Here is a 22951-nt window from a genome sequence, read left to right as displayed (position 1 = left end):
CTTGAGGCTGCTTTGCACACCTGGGGCAGGGAGCACCCAGGGGTCTCCAAGGCTCAGCCCAACTCATGAAGACCCAGCCCTAGTGGCCTATATAATATTACCTTGAGTCGATGAGGCTGTCGGGGTGGATTGCTTACACCTCTGCCCTACAAATGGTCATCTCAAGACCAGAGAACTTCTAAAATCAAGAATGGTTTTTCAATAAACCATGTAAAACAGATAATGATTGGAATCAGAAGACAAAGGGTTGGCTAACAACTTCTTAGCTCATTGTGTTCCCTTCTTCCAGGTAAGCTCCCAGACAGAAAATTCAGAGTTTTCTGGGTCACGGCAGGGACTCGCCCTTCCTGGGTTTCCTCTCTCCATCCTCACATGGCCATGATGCGTACCTGCTCCCAGCACCTCCCAGGCTCCACTGTGCTCCTGTCCCCTGCCTTGTTACGCCCTCTGAGCGTTCCTTCTCCTAAGCCTGCCAGGGGCTCCCAACACAGGCACAGTCTCAAAAACCAGAAGGTCCAGCTTGCAGTGAGCAGAAATCAACACACACTTGCTGGGTGGTCAACATTGGCAGCATTTCACATGTGGGGGCACAGGAGAGGTGCCGTTCCCACCACCGCCTGGTAGCTTGGCACACACAAGGCAGAGTGGCATTGCCAGTTGGGCTTGAGCCAACCCAAACCTGCTGCTCCCCAAGTCGACACATCATAGCTGGGTGCTTAAACTCTCAGCAGAGCCAGCCGGGGCTCCGGCCCTTTGCAGACTCACCCCAGTTCATGTTCCTGATGTGAGAGACAGGGGAACACCATAGGAATGAACTCTGCAGAACGCCAGTCTGAGAGCACCACCCTCTCTTCATCATTCCCTGTCCTTGTAGCTGATAATGTCCCCTGGTTACTGGTGCCTTCCTGAGCCTTTACTTCAGAGGGCTCACCCTGGTGAAGGACAGGCAACAAAAGCCAGCCTCCCGCTGCCCTGCCTTCGCCCTTGGTGCACGTACCCAAACCCTCGCTGTGCTCCCCTAGGTGGTCTCAGCTCACCCGCCCCCAGAAACCCCTGAGGGAAGCCTGACAGACCAGCTCTTGGCCCTTCTGCTGCTTCTCCTCCAGGTTTGACCAGCAGGACAGAGGCATGGGGACACCCCATTCCAGGCCATGGTGCCTTTCCCTCCCCAGGACCTTCATGCTGCTTTGCAGCTGGTCCTGCTCCCGTGAGCAGCATTGGTGGTGCCACCGCACCAGCCCTCCTGCCATGACCACAAACCCCTGTTCTCCTTGGCCAATCCAGCAAGTGCCCTGATCTTTTGGGTGGTAGCTGGAGGCAGCCGAGCCCGTTCCAGCTGCAGCAGCAGAACAACGTGGGTTCAGTGTGCAGAAAAGGGGGTTAGCGGTCCAGGAGTGGCTGCAGGCAGCGAGGTAAGGTGAGCAACAAGACCGCAGTGTCCCACAGAGGGTCAGCCAGTTCTCTCCAGAGTCCAAAGCCAGACGGTGACCCTCAGGTCAGAGCTAAAATCCATCTCCCTCAAGGCCAAGGTGCTGTCCCTGACATGCATAACACCTCACTCCTGGAAGGTGAGGAGCAGAGCTTAGGATTTTCTCCTGGTCTGCAAATAGGACTCCCAGCTCTGGCAAAGATGCTGGAACGCACCAAGGTTTCGGACAGCAGCTTTTCTCCTGTCACCCAGCCCCTCCCTGACCTGTCAGCATCACCTCCTGCTCCCACAGAGGGACAAGTTTGAACATATTTCAGAGGGGGATTTTTCCTCCCAGCAGTATCCCAAAGCCTGATCCACGACTCCCCTCTAGTGGCTCCACAACAGCCACTGTTCTCAGCCTCCATCGCCGGGCTGCAGCTGCTGCTCCTCCTGCCCCGCACTGGGTGCCCAGCCGTGCCCAGCCAAGCAGCCCCGCACCGAACTGGGTGCCCAGCCAAGCAGCCCCGCACCGAACTGGGTGCCCAGCCAAGCAGCCCCGCACCGAACTGGGTGCCCAGCCAAGCAGCCCCGCACTACGCAGCTTCACCAGCTCGCTCATCAAGCTATTGTTAATTAACACCGGGTAAGGTTTTCAAAATGAGTTAAGGGGGTTAATTTTAAGGTGAAACAGCTCTGGACGCTTTCACCAGAGTGCAGACACACACAGAGCCCCAGAGAAAGTCCCCTCACCCTCAGCAGCGAGTGGATCCTCTGCCCCGACTCTCTGACAAGGCTGCAGCGCCTTTCCAGACGGTCCTGACAGTCCTCCAGGCTCAGCAGTGATTCCCTTTTGCAATCTTTCCTCTCGAACATGGGCGACACCCACGATCGCACAATGGTCTGGATCTCCTCAACATTGGTTTTGGCTTTCTGTATCCTCTGCTCGAGGTCATAGACACCATCCATCACCACAGAGATGTGATCCCAGGCACCTGGTAAAAAAAAAAAATTAGATTGGCTACTTGTTCTCAGAGTTGCTGGGCCGAGCTCTTGTGCACCTTCCTTAAGACCAGCCTCTGACCTTTTCCCCATGGTCGCATGTATTTCTCACCCATCATTAATGCAGAAGACTTACCACCTCCACCAAGAGAGCCACTTCTAGCTCCCTCCTACCCCAGCAAGCCCTGGTACGGACAGCCACAGCCTCTGCTTCCTGCCAGGGTTACCATCACCACAAGGATGTCCGACGGTTCCGCTACCCAGGTTTGACTTCCCACTGACTGCTACTGAGCATCCCTACCACCATGACTAGAGCAGAGACCCAAAGCCCTAACACACGGCCCGTACCAGCCCCAGGTGTCAGCAATGGCTGCATTTAGAAGCAGAGAACTTAGGGTTCACCTGCAGGAAAATCCCTTCATCTTTATTGTGCCATTGAGAAAGGGTTTTTCAGCATGAGGACTTCTGCTTTGTATGTTCCTAAGGGGGGACACTTCCTCCTGTTCATACCACAAACCTGATGACAGAAATATATATTCCACCTGTGAGCAATCTGCTTCCACAGAGAGGAAACAAATTGCCTTCCTCTGCTCCGCTGTGCCATTAAAACTGATCAAGCAAGAAGACTGGTTAAATCATCCCAAAGTCACGGTGCACAAACCCCACCTCTAGCTGCAGTATTTCATCCTTCTGGGGAAGATAACAAGGTGGTCCTGGCTCTCACTGGGACAAGTCTGTCCCAGTGCCAGATGGCTGGACCAAGGGTTCCCACTCCCTGCACAACTGGGTGAGAAAGCAGCGCCTCAGGGACACAGCCACGCAGCCACGCAACAAGGGCACCCAGGCTGGCACAGGGGGGGCAGCACAATCAGCGAGCAGATGCTCCAACCCCAGCCCTGCTGGCTCTCGCAAACCCAAACCTTGCCATCGCCTTGCAGCGCTGCTCACAGGGCAGCCGCTCCTCCCCAGCAGCCCAGGCTGAGCCCGAAGGGAGCAGGATCCCGTCCACAGCCCCAGCAGACCAAGGGAATGTGGAAAGGAGCAGGCAAGTTGGGGGCTGCCCTTCACCTCCCCAGCACTAGCTCTGCCGGAGAGTCCCCTGCCCTGCTGGGAGCTGCAGTGGGGAACCGAATTGTGGTGGGGCACATGCAGGAATCTGATGAGACCCAAACGCGTGCGCTCGTTCCCCCAGCACAGAGCCAGCTCACCCTCCATCTTCCAGTTCAGCGTTTCTTCTGCCTCTTTCAGCTTCAGGTCGATATGGTGCAGCTGTCCCTGGATTAAAGGGTATTCGATCTCCAGGACTGTCCTCAGGACCTTGTTGTACCTGTTTGCCATCAGCTCCAAGTTGGCCACCATCTGCCGGTATGATTCCTTGGAGGAATAGATTTCTGCTGCCGTCGGTGGGATGGCTCCTATCTGGCTGCTAGACAGGTAGCTCACCTCCCTCAGCACCGAAACCAGCTGGAGAAACAAGGCAGAGCACTGAGCACGGAACAACACTCCCCATTTACCTGGCAGACACTCCCCAACCAATTCTGAGCATCTTCGGGGTTTCCTGCTGTTCTGTTCACAAAGCAGCATGCTCTGAAAGGGGCCCGGACCCTCCTAGGCCATACACCATCTGCCTCCCATTGATCTTTGCCTGTGGTTTTCTTCCCGACCAAAGGCAGACAGCTCTGTTAACCATTCAGCCAGCAAACTCCCTGCAGTCTACAAAAACCACGAGGATCCCTGGTCCTCCCAAGCCAACCTCATCAATATGGTCTTTCAGCAATACCGTGCCTGCAAGCAGGGCTTAGCAGTTATGTAAGTGAAAGTCAAGATAGCTCCAGTTCTGTTGGTTTGCTGGGCTGACTGGCACTAAATAAATAAATAAATAAATGAAAAAGAAACATCACCACAAACCTCCTGTGGCCTGGCCAGCTTTCACCAAAGACCTCTGCTGGAGGGTTCTCCCAGCCCAAACAAAAGCAGTCAGTGCGTGCTTGAGTTGCATTTAGACCAGATTGAGGGGGATTATTAAATTATAAACTCAGGTATAAAGGTGTCCCTGTAACAAAGGGAGCAGCAAGGTCTTCCAGTACAATATATGACTTCTAAGACTAAAAATCTTTGGTCAGTTTAGTGGTTAGTGAGAGGTAAAACATTCCTGGAACCGCACATGTTGGCAGGGTGACAGAAATTCAGCACACCATACAGGCAGGGGCGAGCTTGAGGTGCAGCTCCCTAGAAATCACCTTTCCCTTAGGCTGGCAGATTGTATCAACCCTTCCTGTGAAGACGCAGGGAAGAAATCTCTCTCTGATCCCATCCCACTCATGCCCTCTAGTCCCTGCCTCTCTTTTCAGCAGGAAAACTGGAAAGCTGCAGGAATGAACAGAAACAGGTGAAGCCACAAGCACAGGGACTGTATCTGTCACTGCCCTGGGTGACAGGCAGGGGTTCCTGACACCTCTGTAGATGATGCTCCAACACTTCCCACAGCAGCATCAAATCCAGTCTGGAGATGCTGACTCAGCTGCTCACCCTGGCTACTCAGGGTCTTTCTGCCACTGGCCTTAACTAGAATTTTCTCTGCTTAAACCATAGTCCTGATATTTTACGAAGAGATAGAGCACACAAAGAGGATGGTAAGTTCATGTTAACCAACACAGAAGAGGTTCCACAGACCTCAGCAGAACAGATCCAGCACCAACCCCACCAGCCCTCCCACACACAGTGAGACTGGAGAAATGCCCACAGGCAGGCAGGCAAGCTAACGGGTGGCAGTTTTTACCTGGGGATCAAAATTGACTGTGATCAGTTTGGTTTCTGGATCCCGACAGATAAGTGGTTGAATAAGGTTGTACTGTGATTTTTCTGAGACTGTCTGGGACCAGTCTGCATAAAGCTTTTCCTGGTACCTGCCAGAAAAAAAGAAGAGAAAAAAAAAAAAGAAAAAAATGAAAAAAAAAACCACCTACCATGTAGCTACCAAACCAGCAGACCAAGGAATATAACTAAATGAAAGCCAAGCCCATTTCTGAGAACTGAAGAACATGAAGGAATATTTAAAACCCATCCACACCATCTACATGAACAACATAGCTTCAAAGACAAGCACCTGAAAATGAGCAACAGCATCTTCAGGAGGGCAAAGATATCTCAAGTACCATCTTTAGCAGAGGACGCAAACTTTCAAAAGGATTTAGCCTACAGTAATAGATAAGCAGCTACTGGGCATTTCCAAAGTGTCCAGCAGGACAGGTGACTAAACCCGTACAAATGCTGGGATGGATGCAGTTGCCTGCACTTCTCAGAGCCATTGCAGAGGGACCATCACCTTCAGGGAAATTCAGCTCTTCAAGAACTCAGTGACACCACTGAGGATGGAAATACAGAGGGCTGAAGAGGGGTCCTGGTATCTCACGTGTCATGGACAGTCCAACCACCCAAGCAACACACTCTTCTGAAAATCACCTTGTCACCTGAGCACTTTGGGAAATGTCACCCAGAAAACACGACCTCTGTTGAAGTCACCCAGGACCCTCTTGTCTGTCTACTCCCTTCTGAAAGGCTGCACCGTAATTATTCAGCTTTTCTGTTGGTGACCAGATACGGAGCTCCCTCCAGCTGCCCTGCAGCCAGCAGACCCTGCAGAGACATCTTCCTGGCAGGGTGGCTCTTCCCAAGGGAAAGCCCAGAGCAACCAGCTTGGATTTAAAATCAAACATTAAGATACTAAGTCAGGGACAAAGAATCCCACTCCAAACTGGAATATGCACATCACAGCCACTGTAAACACACTCTGTGAGTGGGCACAAGTGGATTGAGACTTCTGGCCAGCCCAGGTTTCCTACCACATCAGCTTTGACACCCAACAGAAGCTTGTTGCAATGCTTCTGCCAGGCTGCACAGCCCCCGTTCCTCCCATGCAAACTTCTCATTTCGAGACATCCCAGAAAGCCTGTGGTATACACAGCACTCCTCCTCCTTCTCTCTTGTCAGAAAATTTCCTCTGGCTCAGAAAGCGACATTCCCAGGCCCTGGGCTGGCAAATGTGCTGGAAGGTGGCTTAGAGGTGAAAGTTTTCCGTATCGTTACAGCCTTGCCTGAGCCACCTCTTACCTGTCGAGCAGCCGGATCATTTCTTCATACTTCTCCATCACCCTCCGTCCTTCAGCAGAGTCCAGGCAGCTGGTAGCACAACAGACAAACTCAGCATTACGCTCAGCTCTGCGAGACTGTCATCTGTACTTACCCCCTTCCCAAGACTACCCACCAGTTTGCAGGCAGACTCTGACTGGCGACCTCTGACTTCATCCCCACCACCCCACCAAAAATCCTTTCGCTGTGCAGAGGCTCCCCCAGCCCCGCTGCGCTCCCGCAGGTGCCTGCAAGAGGGGAACATCCTCCTGGCAGGGAGAAGGGCTCAGGGCTGCTGGAGGGACACTGGTCTCCTACACACCTAAAGCTCCCAGTTTCACGCCCCACACTTGTACCCAGCGTGGCAACCGCCGCTTACCAGCCAGCACTTCCTACGATCAAAGCAGTTTGGAAGGAACCGGCCTGTGGCCGCCAGGAGATGCAGCTCTTCCCAGTGCCAGATTTGTGCCCCTCAAGCCGTAGGGGCAGGGAAGAGCAAAGGCAGGCTGGAGCGTGGGGAGCCCAGGCTGTACAGCTGCCTCTGAACCCAGGGAGGCAGCTGGCCAGAATAATTCCTATAAGGCCACCTTCTCCCCACTGTTTCACCTACAATATCAAAGCTTTCCTGAAAGTGGTTGTTGATTTCGGAGGATATTTTGGCAAAATCTGAATTAACTTAAACAAAACTTAGCAAAGGGACTGGCTGAGCAGTCACCACTGGGCAAGTGCCGATCAAACCTTCTGGAAGAAAACAAGTCCTCTAAACAAACCCCAGCAAAACCATCTTTGTTTTTCCCTTTTTAATCCTTTTCCCCTTTCAAGTTGTACATAGGAAACAACATTACATCACCCCTGCTGCAGGGCATAGGCTATTAACTGCTCCAAACAGAGGAAAGAAAAATCAATGCAAAATGCAGATCTAGGTCCTTCTTCATAGTTCACAAAATTTGCCATTCAGATTCAAACCAGACATGATAAATTGGGCTCTGTGCTGGGAATGGTCCAAAAGCTTGTTTCATTGCACTGAAGTCATCACTGCTGCAGAATAACTGTGCTCTTAAAGACATTTAATGGCAATACACAGTGAGGGTAGGCTACGAATATTGCAGTGATGGAGATGGCTTATTTTGGTCAAGAACATTAAAAAAGTAGATCCACTTACTCAGAACTCTGTTCTAGCACAAGTAAAGCTATTCCTGTGAGCTACAAGGTGCAGTTCCTGCAGCACCTTCAGTTGTCCTAAGACAAACACTACTCTGCTTACAGGGCTCTTAAGTGCTGTCTCATACAGTGCCATGAGATGGGGTAGATGCGAGCATGGAGCCACACTTCTCCAAGACCACCCACAGTAACAAGCATTCGGGTGATAAGCATTCCAGCACTAGTTTCTTTCCTTGATCTTGGGAGATTGCTCCTTTGTTTGATGCTGAGAAGACTGCCTTATGTCAGTGTCCAGCACAGTTCTCATCTGTTCACCAACCTGGAAACTCCGTCGATCCACCTTAGATGAGTGCAGTCCAGCACTGCCCTGCCATTCACAGCTTGGTGGTGCCACAACCAGGGCTGCTCCCAGGGAGCCCTGGAGAACACGCTGAGTGGGATTGCAGTGGAAAAGGTCCCGATACCTCTTTCAGTTGCAGCCCAGAACTATGTCTGAAAGCTGAACAGCCCATGTACTATCCCACTGTGCCTCTTAACCACTTCAAAACCAATCCAGTTAATGAGTTTCTTCAAAAAAAATGATCGCAGGGAAGCTGATTAGCACCAGTGCAATCACTTCACACCTCTTTGGCTAAGAATTATTTCAGCTATAACCATTAGATAATGTTCAACACAGAAAGAAAAATCAGATTGATTAGAGAAAAGATATCAAGATGGTCATAAAGCAACTTAGCTGGAACAGACACGCACAGATGTGGGATGCGCCTGAAGTGATCAAATGGCACCTGGATTCGTGCTCGCAGCTCCCGAGCCCAGCCCAGCGCCCCAGCTACTGGTGGCATGTTCTTGTGCACAGAGGGGCATCCTGGGGAGGGCACATTGAAACAGCATTTGACTGAACACTGCACTGTAACCCCAGAGATACACCCACAGCAACTCATCTGCACAAAACTGCTCCGATTTCCCAGCTTCCTTCCTTAAATCCAACACCTACTACACTGAGGTAAGTCTGTGAACAGGGCAAGTCTCTTAGTGCCTCTGGAGCTTGAGTAAGGACCTGAGGTCAAAGGAGAAGCTCAGCATGTTAGTGCTGATACAGAACTATCCTTTGCCTGGGATGCATTCCCTGCTCCCCACAAACACTGATGTAGGGATTTCTGCCCATCTTATCTAACACCCACAGAACAACACCCCCTAAATTCACAGTAGATGGACTCATCCTCCATGAACCTCTCCATCCCCTTTGTTAACCTGCACCTGTTCCAGCAGCACTGTCTCTTCAGAACAAGGCAGGTCCAGGACTGTACTGGTTCTAGTACGGTCTTTCCGAGGCAAATAAATGGGTTGCAGTTCAAAAACACACACTCTAATCCTCATGATCTGATAGGAGCCTAACCATTGCCTCCCGTGCCAATGCTTGTGGGGGGCAATAAACCTGGAAAAGGCTGATTAAACTCTTGGTTTAAAAGTCCCACTTGCATACTTTGCATTCACAGCATAACAAGGGACACACAGTAAATTCATATCGGGGAGCACATGAGCGGGTTTGCAGATCCCATGGGGCGTTAGAGGCAGCGCACGAGGGTGGAGGGAAACCCCTTGTCACAGCCCTGCTGAGGGAAAAACTCAGCATGTGTCTTCACTCCCAGTCACATATCACATATACACGTTTAAAGGATATTTTTCCAAAAAAAAAAGATTATTTGCTTTAATACTAAGGACAGAGCTTTCCCAGGCAGTTCCATTTCCACCAAGAGCTAGAGAGGCTGAAAATGTTTCTGATTTGGGAAGCTTTGATTTCCTTAGAAAAAGCAAATTGTTGTCCCCTCAAAGTTAACCTAAATCCAACTTCCTGCAAAGTCAATTTTACCCACCGAGCTCCAGCTCCGCCTGGCTGTGCCTGCAGTAGATCAGCCTAGCGCGGTCCAGGGCACTGTTGAACATGCTGATGAGGACACAGTATTTGTCAGCAGCATCCACAGCAATCACTGGTCGCTCCAAAAGGCTCCCAAACATGTCCAGCAACTGTGGAGGCAAAGAAGCAGGGAAAGAAAGGGGAAAAAAATTCACAACCCCGACTCTGCAGAGAAACCCACTGAGATCTTCCTCACTAGCCCAGATGTCTACATCAACGGGAACTTTGGAAATGTGAAATCTTTCTTCTTTACCCCGCTTTTCCCCGTAGTCCCTCCCTTTGTTACACAGATGCTCAGATTTTCTCTGTGGGTGAACCATATTCCAACTATCATTCTTCAAATGCTTCAGAATTTGCTCTTTTTAAAAAAAACCTTAGAAAGATAAATACTATCATTTTCTACAATCTTTTCCACAAACACTTATGTTCAGATTTTTCAGAGAATCCCATTTACCTTTTCTGCAAGACAGATTAAGTTGTAAACAATACAGCCTTGTTTCCAGAGAACCTCTGTTTCCAAAATTGAAACACATCCACATATTAACAATAATCACCTAGGTTTTTAATATGGGTTCTCTCCTAGAAAAAGCATAATTTCCTCCGACTCACAGACAGAGACAGAAGGAAAAATTCCTGGCACCCAACAGCTTGATTTGAAAAATTTAACTGTTCTTTCTAAAACTGAACAAAGGTTCATTCTGTTTGTGCCTTAATGAGAAGGGCAGAAATACTCCCAAAGCTTTCAGCAAAACGCTGCTGCCAGCTCCAGGGCTCGGCAGTTTGGGAGGGACCCACAGGCTGTGCATCGCCAGCCAGGACCAGCCCCAAAGCTACACGTGGCCTTGTGGCATCAGCCCCGTGTGCCTGTGGCTACAGCACTGCCCGGCCTCTGCGCAACCACCGGGGCAAGCCCCAGGCGCCCCAATTTCCCTTCTGCGAAGGGATGCGACGCACAAACCTTGAAAGCATGCTCCATGTCCGAGGCATCGTCAAAAGCCTGGATGAAAACAGTGCCCAGCCGCCGGTCGATGTCTTCTACTTTCTGCTGGAAACCAAAGGCGTCTTGCTCAAACTCCTGCAGGAAGGCAAAGCAGTGAGGTGTGAACCTGAGGTGGCAACAAACAGGTACCTGCGACCTCCTGACCCAAAGATCTTTCCTCTTTTGTTCACCATGAATTAAACCACCCCTCTGGCCAGTCTCCAGCCACTGCAGCATGGCAAAGCCCCACAGAGCCTGAAGATGTTGCTGCACTGTCCCACGGCTGAGATCACAGCCCTCCAGGATGGATCCTTTGGACCCGAGGGCTGTCCACAGTCAGTGAACACTAACTTCAGCCTGGAGGCAAGACAGGCTGATTCTCTTCCTCCCACGACTTGGCCTGAAGACTACACCATCATCCAAAAAAACCCACAGATGCACCTGCTGAGCTCCAAATCCAACCTGCTTTCAAGCCAAATCAAGCCTGTGGGAGTATTTAACCCGAGCGGCCGCAGCCTCACTCTAGCTGAGCCTGCTCTGAGCAGGGGAGATGTGCTGGGTGACCTCCAGAGGTCCTTTCCAACCTCAGCAGCGCTGTGTTTGTGTCACTTCCATTGTCTTCTAGCACCGCTTTTCTTGCTCCAGTTGTAATAAATCCTTTGAAGGTCAAGCGTAAAATCTACGTTTGTTTTCCTACAGGTAAAAGAGCCCAAATCAAAGACTGAAGCTGACAAACTGGGAGACTTCAGTCCTTCTGTCCTCGCTCGGACAAAGCCACTGAAAATTAGGCCACGTGTCTCTTTTCTGACAGAACAAGGCATAAGGCAACAGCTTTTGCTGTCACCACTGCTGAGCTCCAGCAGAAACAGATGCCATATTTCAGCTTAAAAAGAGGCTGTAGATAGTAACAGAGGGTGCAAAACCAAAGCATTGCAAGAACAAGCATGACTCAGAGTCACACCAAAGGCCACGGGGTCACTGAAGCCCAGCCAGCTCCTGCAGAGACACCGCTCTTTCCGTGCCCTCCCTCCTGAAGGAGGGGTGACACAGAACAAGATCCTCCCAGGCAGCACTGGGGACACGCTATCCTCCACAGAGACGTACTGGGAACCGCAGGAAGCAAAGCACAAGCCACCCATCACCACACCAGGCAGGTCCCAGCACCCGAAAGCACCGTGTCCCACTGCCAGCCCAGCCATCCTTCACCCCAGCACAGCCCCTTCCGAAGGGAGCAAGGCAGGAGCCCACCGGAGGGAGGACTCTGCTGCAGGGTTACCTTCCACTTGGATGTCTGCCATGGATGGTTACCCCACAAGCAGCACGAGACTCGAGCTCCTCACCACAGAGCTTCCCTATGGCCACTCCAGTTTTAGCGCTCCATGCCCTAGGTGTGTGGACAGGCTTCACCACGTCCCGCTCAGCAGACACAGCAAACCAACCCCAGGGCAAACGGGACGAGCCGCAGAAGAAATCAAAGACCCTCCAAAATCAGACGCACTGATGGGACACAGACCCCTTCAGAAATGCCACTCCTGCCCCTCCTCCGTAGCTCGCCCAGGCTGCGCTGCTCAGTGCCAAAGCCAAGAACAGGAGTTTCTGAAGACTGTAAGGAGGCAACACGTTTGCTTTGCCCTGCTTGTACAACACACGGTGCAGTGAGCATCTGTGAGCCCAATGGCCATTGAGCCATGACCCAGAGGGTTGGAGATATTCTTTGAATAAAAGCCTCTGAGAGCACCAGATGCCACACATTCATCTAGCCAAGAGCAAACATCCCCAGAGATCACCTGATCCGGCCCTCATCATGCAAGCTAGACACCAGCAGGGAAGCAGAGACGTGGACGTTGGATGATACACACCAGCAAGCACCACATACAGGGAAAGCCCATGTAAAAGGCATGGAAATCCAGGTTTCGCAGCTGCACTGGTCTAAGGTCCTGAACTAGCAAGCTATGCTAGAGAGAGACCTGCAAGAACTCCCAAATCGCTGCAGGAAAGGCCAGCAGCTCCCTGTTCCCTACAGTGACAGATCAGATCACAGCAAAAGGAGGAGCGAGCTGCGAAGAAGCTACCAGGACTGCACACGAGCCAGGACTCACTCCATCGCAGAGGAAGCTGCTGCTTTGGAAACACGCCCATGTTGCTGGTGTTCCTGCAAGCTGGTCCCACCTACCATGTTGGTCAGGTCCAGACAGTCATAGGTTCGCTCTGCAAACACCTTGTACGCCTCCTGGAATTCCTCATACATGTCCAGCACCTGCTGGCCCAGGGCCTTCCCTTTAATCCCGCTGAACTCAATCTTTTCCAGCTTCATCAGTTCCAAGGCAGTTGCCAGGAGATCCTTCAAAGTCAACGGAGGCACACAGAGGTTATGACATTGACAAAAGAAGATAACAGTTGTCACCAGGCAGAGCCACGTTTGCAGCCATGCCAAAGGGCCTTCCCAAGCACACCACTGGTGCTCAAGCTGAGTGGAACAAATGGAAAGGGGGGAGCCAGATCCTACCTGTCCTGGGCATCAACGGCTGCTCATAACACAGCCCTCCCTAGGGGGACTTGCTGCTGCCCCTGGAAATGCTACGCCAACTGTAAAATTGCTTTTAAGGGCATTTAGAGGACAGATCCAAACCAACATATGGGACCCTAACAGGTCAGCCAGCATAGCTAAGGATCCCAGTTTTAGAGGTATTAACCAAGAAGAGACCTCTGATGTTTACTGGTACCTGGACTGACCAAAGCTCCTGCTCAGTCAAGCCTCCATGTGTCCAAGCGGGCATTACTGACCCTGACCAGCTGGCCTTCTCTGATAAGATGGGGATGGGGTCCTTCCCTTCCCACCCTCTGCAGCCTGGCAGGGCCTAACCTTGCGGTGCCACCTTTCAGGAAAACGCCCCATGCACCCCACTACAGCAGCAGCACTGGGCAGCCCTGCCACCAGCCCACCCATCTCTTCTGGTGGGGCTAAGCAAGAGCAGGTTGAATGTCCATGTCTCAGGGGACCAGGAGAAACATGTTGATTTCAAGCACAGGAATGTACTGGTGGCCATCCTGCTCACCCTGAGCTCAGGGGACAAGCCAAAAAGCAGAGTTAAGTCGGTACGAACCTTCCAAAGAGGTGGCACTTAGCCAGTGCCAGACCCACCTACCAACCTGAGCAGAAGGACACATCTGTGTATCTCAGACATGCACCAAGCAGGACATGGTAGAACAAGGTCCTAGCCTTGCTGTAACAGAAGACCTAACAGTAAAGTGAGCAGCTCCATCCCCTGCCATTGGGTGAAGCTACATGAAGGGAAGATGCCAGCAAGCAAAAGCATGGCCACAGAGCTCTCCTGAAGGCTTGCAATATTTTTCAAGACTAGAGTCTCACCTCCACTATCTCCAGTCTCTTCAGAAAGCTGTCCAGCCTCGCAAACACCATCGTGGCGTGGAAGCCCCACTCCCTTACTTCTTGGCCTGGTTCATAGTACGTGTGTAGTTTTTCCCTTCTCTCCTCAAAAGCCTCTTTGAAAGAATTCAGGATGCCAAGCACGATTTGCACCTTGCCCAGGCTCTCTTCCATCTCTCCTTTCAGAAGGTCTTCTGGAGACAAGTACACCAGGGCCTGGGAGAGAAAGTCATACCTGAGAGGTCACTTCTGCTGTCACAGAAAACAGTGACTTCTTACACTGAATGCGTTTGAACCTATCTCTCAAGTTACGAACCACTTAGCCAGGGAAGAAGAGGGGTAAGGAAGAAAGAAGGGAGTTCCGTAAAAAACTCCCCTTGGCAAATGCAGGCATCATGGCCACGCACCTGCTGAACGAGAAGGTTGCAGATTTCCTGGAGTAGCACTACTATCCGCGCAGGCATGTTGTAGTGCTTGGAGGTGACCCAGATCAAACACACCACGTGGAGCAGCGGGACCAGGAAAGGCTTCACCTCGCTGAACTCAACCCTCTCTATGTCCTCCAAGTGGCACTTGAGGGGCATCAGGTGCAGGTGGATGTCCTGAGCCTCGGTCAGAGCTGCGTTAAGAGATGGGAAAAGCAGTAAGGTCCGCCAGGCTGTGGTGCATTAGGTTACGAGCTGGCAGCTGGCCTCACCTCACCAGATGGAAAGGTACCTGGGGAAACAAACCACCCTGACAAGCACCAAGCACACTCACCCACGTGTGTGCAGAGGATTGCTCACCCTTGAACACTGCTCACCTGGCAGCAATCAGAAAAGGAAGTAAACTTACATGATGGCAAGGGACAGGGAGCTGGGACAGAGCTTTGTGCATCCACAACTGCAACGGAAAATCGTCCTGCTATAACACGGGATGCAGAGCTCTGCCTCGTTTTGTGCACTGCAGGAATCCTGCCTTCCTCTCGGGTGACACAGGTGACAACACCTGCCTGCTTTCATCAGGAGCCTTGAAATCCTCACACTCAAAGGTCCCCATCCTAAAGTGCAAACTGCTGTTCCCTTAGCAAGGGTCAGGTTCAGGCTGCAGTGCCCAAAGCCTGGGAAATAGCAGTCCAACAAAGTAGCCTCAGTTAGCTACAAGATCTGTTCTGTTATCCTGAACTCCCATTCCTGCAGCCTGATACCAGAGGAGCTGGTGAGAAAGTTAAGGCGAGTCCTGCTGGATTAATGCAAACACTTTATTACAGCAAATTCCCAGATCCACTCAACCTGACCTTTGGGAAGGGTCTGGCTCAACAGATCAGTGATCAAGCTTGTCCCAACCTGGAAATGGAAGTATCAGATTGAGCACAAGCAGCCAGTTTCGCTCCATGAACCAGAGAGGGAGCCAGGAACAAGGCTACAGTCCCCACAGTCACAGGGAACTCCAAGCGATCAGTGCCATTTACAGCCACACTAGGTTTGAAACCAGTAACACCAGACTATGAACAAAGGCCAGAAGTCAGGATTCTAGTGAAGCTGCCCCAGCATCTCACCTGCCTCAACATCCATGAGCATAGCTTTGAAGGCTGGAACGTAGCTGCTCTCGACTCTCTCCAGCACTTCCATCATGGTCCTGACCTTCCTCGTTCTCAGCTGATTGTAAATGCATTCCAGGTCATCACACCTACAGCAACCGAGACACATTACAAGCCCATGCTGGGGCAGTATCAGTTGTCCCTCACGCCATCCATTTCCTCTGGGAGTGATGCAAGATCTCCTCCAGCTACACAGACCGTCAACAGCAAAAGCAAATGGGTGGAAGGTCCCACAGGAGGCATGGACAAACCCTACAGGACAGACAGATGGTGATGGGGTTTGGCACAGCAGCAGCTCCACTCCTGGTGGGATGCTGCTGAAAGAAGCCATCGGGTGTTTCTGCAGGCATTAGTGACAGCTCTCCAGCCCACAAGGCTTTGCCCTGGGTCAGCCCAAACCAACATGGCACAAAGGTTTTCAAAGGGTCAGACGAAATTCCATTCCCTGGCTCTTGAGCACCTGAAACCCCTCTGGCATCGACAGATGAGCAGCAGCCAGCCGAGGTGCACAGTCTCCAGGAGGCCCTACAGCTGGCCATTAGCTCTTACTCCTGTGGCTGGTTCCTTGTTAACAGTGACTGAAAGAGCACTTCCAAAAGGATTATTCCCTCTTTGGGCGTAGTCCCTGTGCTGGGGCTGCCCAGTGACTCCCAGGCACTTTGCAGACCACGATTGTTTTATGTGCAGGAGCAATTTTCCTTAGAAAAGTCTGTACACGAACCTGCAGCAGTCTGCTCTTCTCAGCTCCTGGGAGTAGCAGCTCCGTCTGCCACCAGCACTCTCCCCCCACCCAAAACCAGCACCAGTGACCACCAAGCCCCGGCCAGGCTGTACCTGTTCTTCCAGAACTCCAGTTCCACCTTTGGGTTAGGGTTGCTGCCCTGCAGGAGAGGCTCTGAAGACTCTTTCATCAGCGCTCCCTGGATCTGGTAGCTCCAGTCTATGATGGCCGACTCAGTGGCATATACAAGAGATTTATCTATCAGCTCCAGGCTGCAGAAAACAGACCACACTGTTAACTTTGCTTTCCGCTTGTTGATGTGCATTGCTCAGTTGGATCTACTTCAAATGACCCTGTGGACAGTTGGATTTTGCAGGTTACAGTCTAGTTCACATTTCAAAACCACAAAATAATCAAAATCCTTAAGATTTTGCCATTGGTTTACTACTAGAATTACACTCTGGAGGAAATGGATGAAGCTCTGCAGCAGTGCAGGCAACAACAGATAGTTCATAAAACAAACAGTGTCAATGAAGAGCCAGTTGCCACCTCTCTGCACAGCCCATCACTGTCACATCAGATCCATTCAGGTTCGGTGTCTCACCTGGACAGCCACACCTCCAGCAAGATCATCTCTCTCCATACTGCTCCTCTTGAATATACTCCATCTCCCCACAGTCCATAACTTGCTTAGTTCAGAGACAAACTACACAAAGTGGGCTGGCATGTTGAGGACAAGCCACCCCACTGCCTTGGAAGCAGTAACTCCTTACAGAAGGCCAACCACACCATGTCCTGTCTGAGGAGTGATGAATTCCAGCACACTCACTAACACACCCCCCGAGGTCCCATTGTTACAGATTTGCTAATAAGTTAGAATTAATTGACTTTATTTGATTTTATAAGATCATTTTTAATAGACGTATAGAGGGATAAGAAATGTATTTTAATGAAACTTGTAGTTGCACAGTAAAAGCTGCTACGAAATCCTTTGTACAGTCCTGTACCAAGGCCAGAAGAGTGGGCTAGAATCATTGTTTAAAACCTAGGTAACAAATTTGGGGGTTTACAGATTTCTTTGTGTTTGACTAGTCTTCTGTACGTAGAAAGCGTATATTCTGACATTACAATAGAATTAATGGGAACTGGGGGGAGAGTCGACTGGAACAACTTGTAGTTACCTGCCAAGAAACCGTGAACTTTAGTAAAAGGCAATACTGGCAGGAGGAGATCGCGACCACCGACTCATATACCACCTACCCAAATCGTACCCCAGACAAATTTCTAGACTTTTCCAACCTTTACTGCGCAGAATCGGATATGGGAGGGGGGTATGTTAATGATTTTTGGGAAATATTATGATCATGCATGAATATTTAATGAATATGTATGAATAAGTTCTATATATGGTGTGTGATTCTGAAGCTTGGTGGGCGTTGATCGTGAGGAGACTCACTCACACACCCGGCTGTCAATAAAGAAGTGTCTGCTTATCTACATCACATTGGTGTCAATAAGTTCTTCATTCCGAGATTTCAGTGACACCATGGCTGCAAGCTTCCAGCAAACACATGATGATGACACGAGGTGCAAACATATCTGCCTTCATCAGCCTTCCAGACATGGCTATTTCAGACTGGGCTCACAGCACTGCAACAATCAAACCCCTTCCACTCCCAGCTCTGGGCACCAACCTGGCTCCTTGGAAGGACCAGGGTAGAAGAAGCTCCCCCCACTGCAATGTGAGACCTACTAGCAAGCAAAGGATGGGGATTCCTCAGCTGCTGGACACCTTGCAGGGTAAAGAACTGCTGTGTATCGGGCTCAGCCTCTCACAGCTGCCCAGTGGTCTGGACAAGGTGATCAAGAGCACCCTCAGGCAGTTTGCAGATGAGACCAAGCTGGAGGGGAGTGTTGATGTGCCAGAGGGCAGGAGGCTCTGCAGGGGGGTCTGGGCAGCCTGGACTGATGGGCCAAGGCCAATTGTAGGTGGTTCAACACAGCTCCGTGCCAGGTCCTGCCCGTGGGTCACAGCAGCCCCAGCAGCGCTGCAGGCTGGGGCAGGGGGCTGGGAAGCTGCCCGGAGGGAAAGGGCCTGGGGGGGCTGGCTGACGGCCGGCTGGGCATGAGCCCCCAGTGAGCCCAGGTGGCCAAGGTGGCCAACAGCATCCTGGCTTGTGTCTGAGACAGCGTGGCCAGCAGGACCAGGGCAGTGACCATCCCCCTGTGCTCAGCACTGGTGCAGCTGCACCTCGAACCCCGGGTTCAGCTCTGGGCCCCTCGCTCCAAGAGGGACGCGCAGAGGGGCTGGAGCGTGTCCAGGGATGGGCAGGGGGCTGGGGAAGGGGCTGGGGCACCAGTCTGATGGGGGGTGGCTGGGGGAACTGGGGGGGTTCAGCCTGGAGAGGCAAGTGGCTCATGGGGGACCTGATCACTCTCTACAGCTGCCTGACAGGGGCTGTAGGCACGCAGGGGTCGGCCTCACACCTGGGGGAAGGAAGGTCCCCAGAAGACACATAATATGCACCAGCAGCAGGAGAAAACCTAGTGGAGAGCCAGGGGTGGTACTCACAATTTCTCATTTTCCAGATCAATGTCCTCGATTCCCTCCGAGCCAGCTGGAAGAGGCAGCAAGGTCTTGCCTTTTACTTGGCCAACAACCATGAAAACAGTACTTTTTAGGTTGTGGACATGATGCAAAATGTCTTGTGACACCACTTGTGGCCAGCCCTGATGGTTCTTCTTGTTCGTCAGGATGGGCACAATCACCTGTAGAAGGGGTCATGAAAGACCAGTGGAGAAAACAGTGCTGCAGGAGACAGGCAGGCCACCAGGCTCCAAGGTCCTTGCTTGGCCAAGCCTGGAGATCCATATCCATTGCTGCCTCAAGAAGTTCCCTATGTGAAATGAGGGCAGATGACTACAAACGGTCTCTCTACAGGCCCACTTTGCACACTAGCATGCCCTCTCCCCCGAATCCAAGCAGCTGAGAAGGTTGGAAGCCAGCAGACAAAGCTAGCAGCCCTGTCCTTGGACTCTCCCAGCCTCCCAAACCTTCAGCTGGACACAGCTCTGTGGACTCTGGTTTTGTGCCCTCACAAGACGTCCTGGTGCTTGCTCCCCATTCCACTGCCAGGGCAGGGAGGCAGGCAGGGGCTCCAGGCAGCCCCCCAGGACCAGCAGGGCTGAGCTGAGCCCGCAGGCTGGCCCCGACAGCAAACCCCGGTGTGCTGAAAGGGAACATCTGGGATCTACTGCTGGTGAGGGTCACCCAGGTCCCCACCCCAGCTGCACTGCAGGTCTTTGAGCACAGTCACTTCCACAGGTGGTTACCCAAAGCTGCAGCCCACTAAACGTGATTTTTGTCTTTATTAGTGAGAGTCCCCAGGGTTTGTACTGTCCCAGGGCTGGGCTGGCCGGCCCCCAGCTGCCTTGGGCTCGTTTGAGCTGTGAGAGCAACACGGTGTCTGTCACCCACCCCAGGCTGGCCCTGCGCTGGGACCAGCCTGCGGCAACAGCCTGACAAAGCCAGGCTGCCCCTGGTGACAAACAACAGCCCTCAGCGTTACCAGGCTGGGGGAGGCCAAAAGTATCAACACAGCTACAAAGGGAGGGAAGGCGGAACAGGGACAAAGCAGCCCAGCACCCACGGTGCCATCCCGGGGTGCTGGCGATTCTTTGTCCCCACAACGGTCACTGTGGACCCAAGGAAGACCCACCCCAGCACCCTGCGAGCCAGGGACCCTGGGAAGGGGGAGCACAGCCCCAGGGGACACAGGCAGATACTGTCAAGTTCACCTGCAGTAGTTTTAACCACATTATTAGCCAGATTTTTCTCTATTACTTAAATGACATGGACTGTTAATGCTCATAATGCTGTAACCAGTCAAATAGCAGCTATTCATTCTCTTTTTGATTGTTAAATGATAATTGGACTTAGGGTGAAGCCCCAGCACTGAGGCGTGTTCCCTTCAGCCATCACAGGAGTTAAGTGCACAAGCAGACAAGGTCACCTGGCCGTGACCTCACTGAAAAAAAACACACAGTTGTGGCATGTCTGTTCCTGGTGTCCTAAATGATCCACAGAAAGTTTGATGCAAACTGTTTCTTTCACTGGACAAATTCTTCTAAGATTGTCCTAAAAACTGCCGATTAAAGACTGCACGAATCGCTTGTGCAGCACAACACACGGCCCCAGCCTCAAGAAATTCAAGACCGTTTCCACTTTCCTGCAGGCCCAGCCCCATCACCCTTCCTGGGAGGAAAGTGGGACCCAGCCCAGGCACAACCTGCTCTCTATGGAGGTACTGCAGCTCTGCGAGGGTGGGGGGAGAGAAAAGCCTGCAAGCGCAGTCAGGATGCACAACTCCAACTGCTGAAGGCAGGCAGAAAACAAGATCTAACAAGATCTGCTCCAGTGTCCCTACCCCAAAATCTCCCTGAAGCAGGTGGTGCTCAGAGCGCCCATCATACACAGCTGCTGCCACTTCCAGACAGAGCTGGGATGCAAACGCCACTAGACCGGCAAGCTCGCTGGGAGCAGGAGGCTCAAGCAAACACCCCAGAACAAAAGTTCCCCATGTACCTAACACGTTATCCCACAAACCCAAGATAACCAGTCTAGGAGTCTGCTCTGGGGAGCCCAGCCTATTCACCATCATCTTAATACACCAACACCATCACCAGAGCTGCTCAAATCAAGCAGCTCCTCCACTTCCCTCAGTGCTGAGGTTGCCCCAGGCTGGGGGGCATCAGGAATAAATGCAGACAGTGCTGTCTGCTTTGGGCTGCTAACGAGGGGACGAGTGAACCACTCAAAGGTCCCTTTGGAAAGCACCAGCCCACCCGAGGCAGCCAGGCACTGAATTACAGGAGGCTCCTGAACATTGGGACACACTGTGAGGGTGACCGAGGTGCCTCAAGGAGGTTGTGGCAGCTCCATCCTTAGAGATACTCGAAGCCACCTTGCCGTGGTGGTGGGCTGCTAGCTTTGGGTGGCCCTGCTTGGGCAGGGGGCTGGACCAGACGACCTGGGGGCATCCCCTCCGCCCCCCCCAATAGATTCTGTAACGCGGGTCAGTCCCGCAGGGGCAGCACCGCTGATGTGCACCGGGATGTAGGAGCAGTTACCGAACCCCGAAAAGCCCCACGGGCAGGAGGCACCATGAAGCGTGGAGCCGGGGTACGAGCGCGCCGCCGAGGCCGCGGTTCCCCTGCGCCAGCCCGGCCCTTACCTCCTCCACCAGGGCGGCGAAGTGCCCCAGGGCATCGGCGGGCAGGTCCCCGCAGAGCAGCTCCCCGGGGCCGGCGCCGGGGCCCCGGAGGAAGAAGAGGGCCCTGGGGCGGGGGGCGGCGGGCGGCGGGGGCGGCCCCAGCACCAGGTCCCCGCCCGGGCCGCGCCAGGCCAGCAGCGCCGGCCCCTCCGCACCGCGCAGGAAAGGCCGCAGCGCCCGCGCCGCCGCCCCGCGCTGCCGGGGCACCCCCAGCGCCCGCGCCACGCACCGCACCAGCCGCTCCGCGGCGGCATCGGCGTCCGGACCGGCGTCGGGACCGGCATCGGGACCGGCATCGGCGTCGGGACCGGGCTGCGCCGCCGCCGCCGCCTCCTCCATCCCGCCGGTGTTTGCGGGGAGGAGCCGCCGTTGCCCGGGGGACGCGGCCCGGGCAGGAGGGGGGGCCCCGCGGCACCGGCCCCCGGCTCGCCTGTGAGACGCTGCGTCCCCGGACGGGGGATTTCACGCCGGCATCCCACCGGGACAGCTCAGGCCCCCCCGGCTGGCTCGGCGGGGCACGTCCCTGCCGGACCCCGCATCGCGCCGCTCCCCACCGCCACCGTACTCACACGGACCGCCTGGGGCGGCAGCTTCCGCGCCGCGCTCCCAGCACTGCCACACTCGCGTAGTACTAACGCCTTTACGTGGGAAACTGTTCGTTATTTCTAAATAAAAGACCCTTCCTCCCCTCTGAGAGAAGCACGGGGATCCTGTGCAGTCCCAGGCTGCTCAACTCACCCTGCAGCAACCGTGACCCCTCAGCAACACCCCGTACCCTACTGACACCTGTGCCATCCCACTTACACCTGCACCACATCAAGTAGTCAGTCTTTCCCCAGCCCCCTGCTATCCTTACAAGCCCAGCAGCCCTTTTCTGTAGTACCCAGCTGTGTCAATTACCCAGTTTCTGCTTTAGACAAGCATATTAAAGCACAGCTAATTGACAAAAGATGCTTTCCTGCCAGTTTCTGTCTTCAATTTTCCATCACCCTGAAATGAAGTCTTAAATCTTTAATATGTGCTGGCATCATTTGCTGAGCAGCACCTGGGGGCCCGGTGCCTTTGAGGTCCCATCTAAAAATTAACTCCTTAATTGAAAAAGTGCAAAACTACCCCTCCTGCAGCACCAAAAACACTCCTCTTAACCACAGACCTTCCACATATTCACCTGCTGTGCCAGCTTTCCTGTCCTCCACAGCCAGAACTGGAATTTGGTTGAGGAAACTCCTGGTTGTCTGTTCTGGAGTCATTTGAAAGCCACCCCCAGCTGCAACCAGCCTTGACAAGCAGAGCTCCTGTCCATAGGGTAACAGAGGCAGATAGGATTTTGCTGGCATGAAACACAGCCAGAACAGGGATAAGGCTCCATCATCAGGGCGAGATCCTGGTCTCCAGAC

General features: G+C 52.8%; 1 protein-coding gene across 1 annotated transcript in view; it reads right to left on the bottom strand.

Moving 5' to 3' along the window:
* Positions 1 to 22906, bottom strand: part of DNAH9 (dynein axonemal heavy chain 9) — a 186292-nt gene extending 163386 nt beyond the window's left edge. Inside the window, exons 1-14 of the mRNA XM_056342836.1 lie at positions 22723 to 22906; positions 18854 to 19050; positions 16395 to 16553; positions 15519 to 15649; positions 14389 to 14600; positions 13964 to 14197; positions 12767 to 12934; positions 10573 to 10689; positions 9574 to 9724; positions 8450 to 8564; positions 6521 to 6589; positions 5190 to 5316; positions 3619 to 3874; positions 2162 to 2403 (exon numbers count right to left, since the gene is read on the bottom strand). Coding sequence (XP_056198811.1) covers positions 2162 to 2403; positions 3619 to 3874; positions 5190 to 5316; positions 6521 to 6589; positions 8450 to 8564; positions 9574 to 9724; positions 10573 to 10689; positions 12767 to 12934; positions 13964 to 14197; positions 14389 to 14600; positions 15519 to 15649; positions 16395 to 16553; positions 18854 to 18945 — 2073 coding nt within the window. The 5' untranslated portion in view covers positions 18946 to 19050; positions 22723 to 22906. The remainder of the gene's footprint in view (positions 1 to 2161; positions 2404 to 3618; positions 3875 to 5189; positions 5317 to 6520; positions 6590 to 8449; positions 8565 to 9573; positions 9725 to 10572; positions 10690 to 12766; positions 12935 to 13963; positions 14198 to 14388; positions 14601 to 15518; positions 15650 to 16394; positions 16554 to 18853; positions 19051 to 22722) is intronic.
* Between the last annotated feature and the right edge of the window lie 45 nt (positions 22907 to 22951).

Source organism: Falco biarmicus, chromosome 1 (genome assembly GCF_023638135.1).
Source record: "Falco biarmicus isolate bFalBia1 chromosome 1, bFalBia1.pri, whole genome shotgun sequence".
Classification (NCBI taxonomy): domain Eukaryota; kingdom Metazoa; phylum Chordata; class Aves; order Falconiformes; family Falconidae; genus Falco; species Falco biarmicus.
This window is presented reverse-complemented; position numbering and strand designations above follow the sequence as displayed.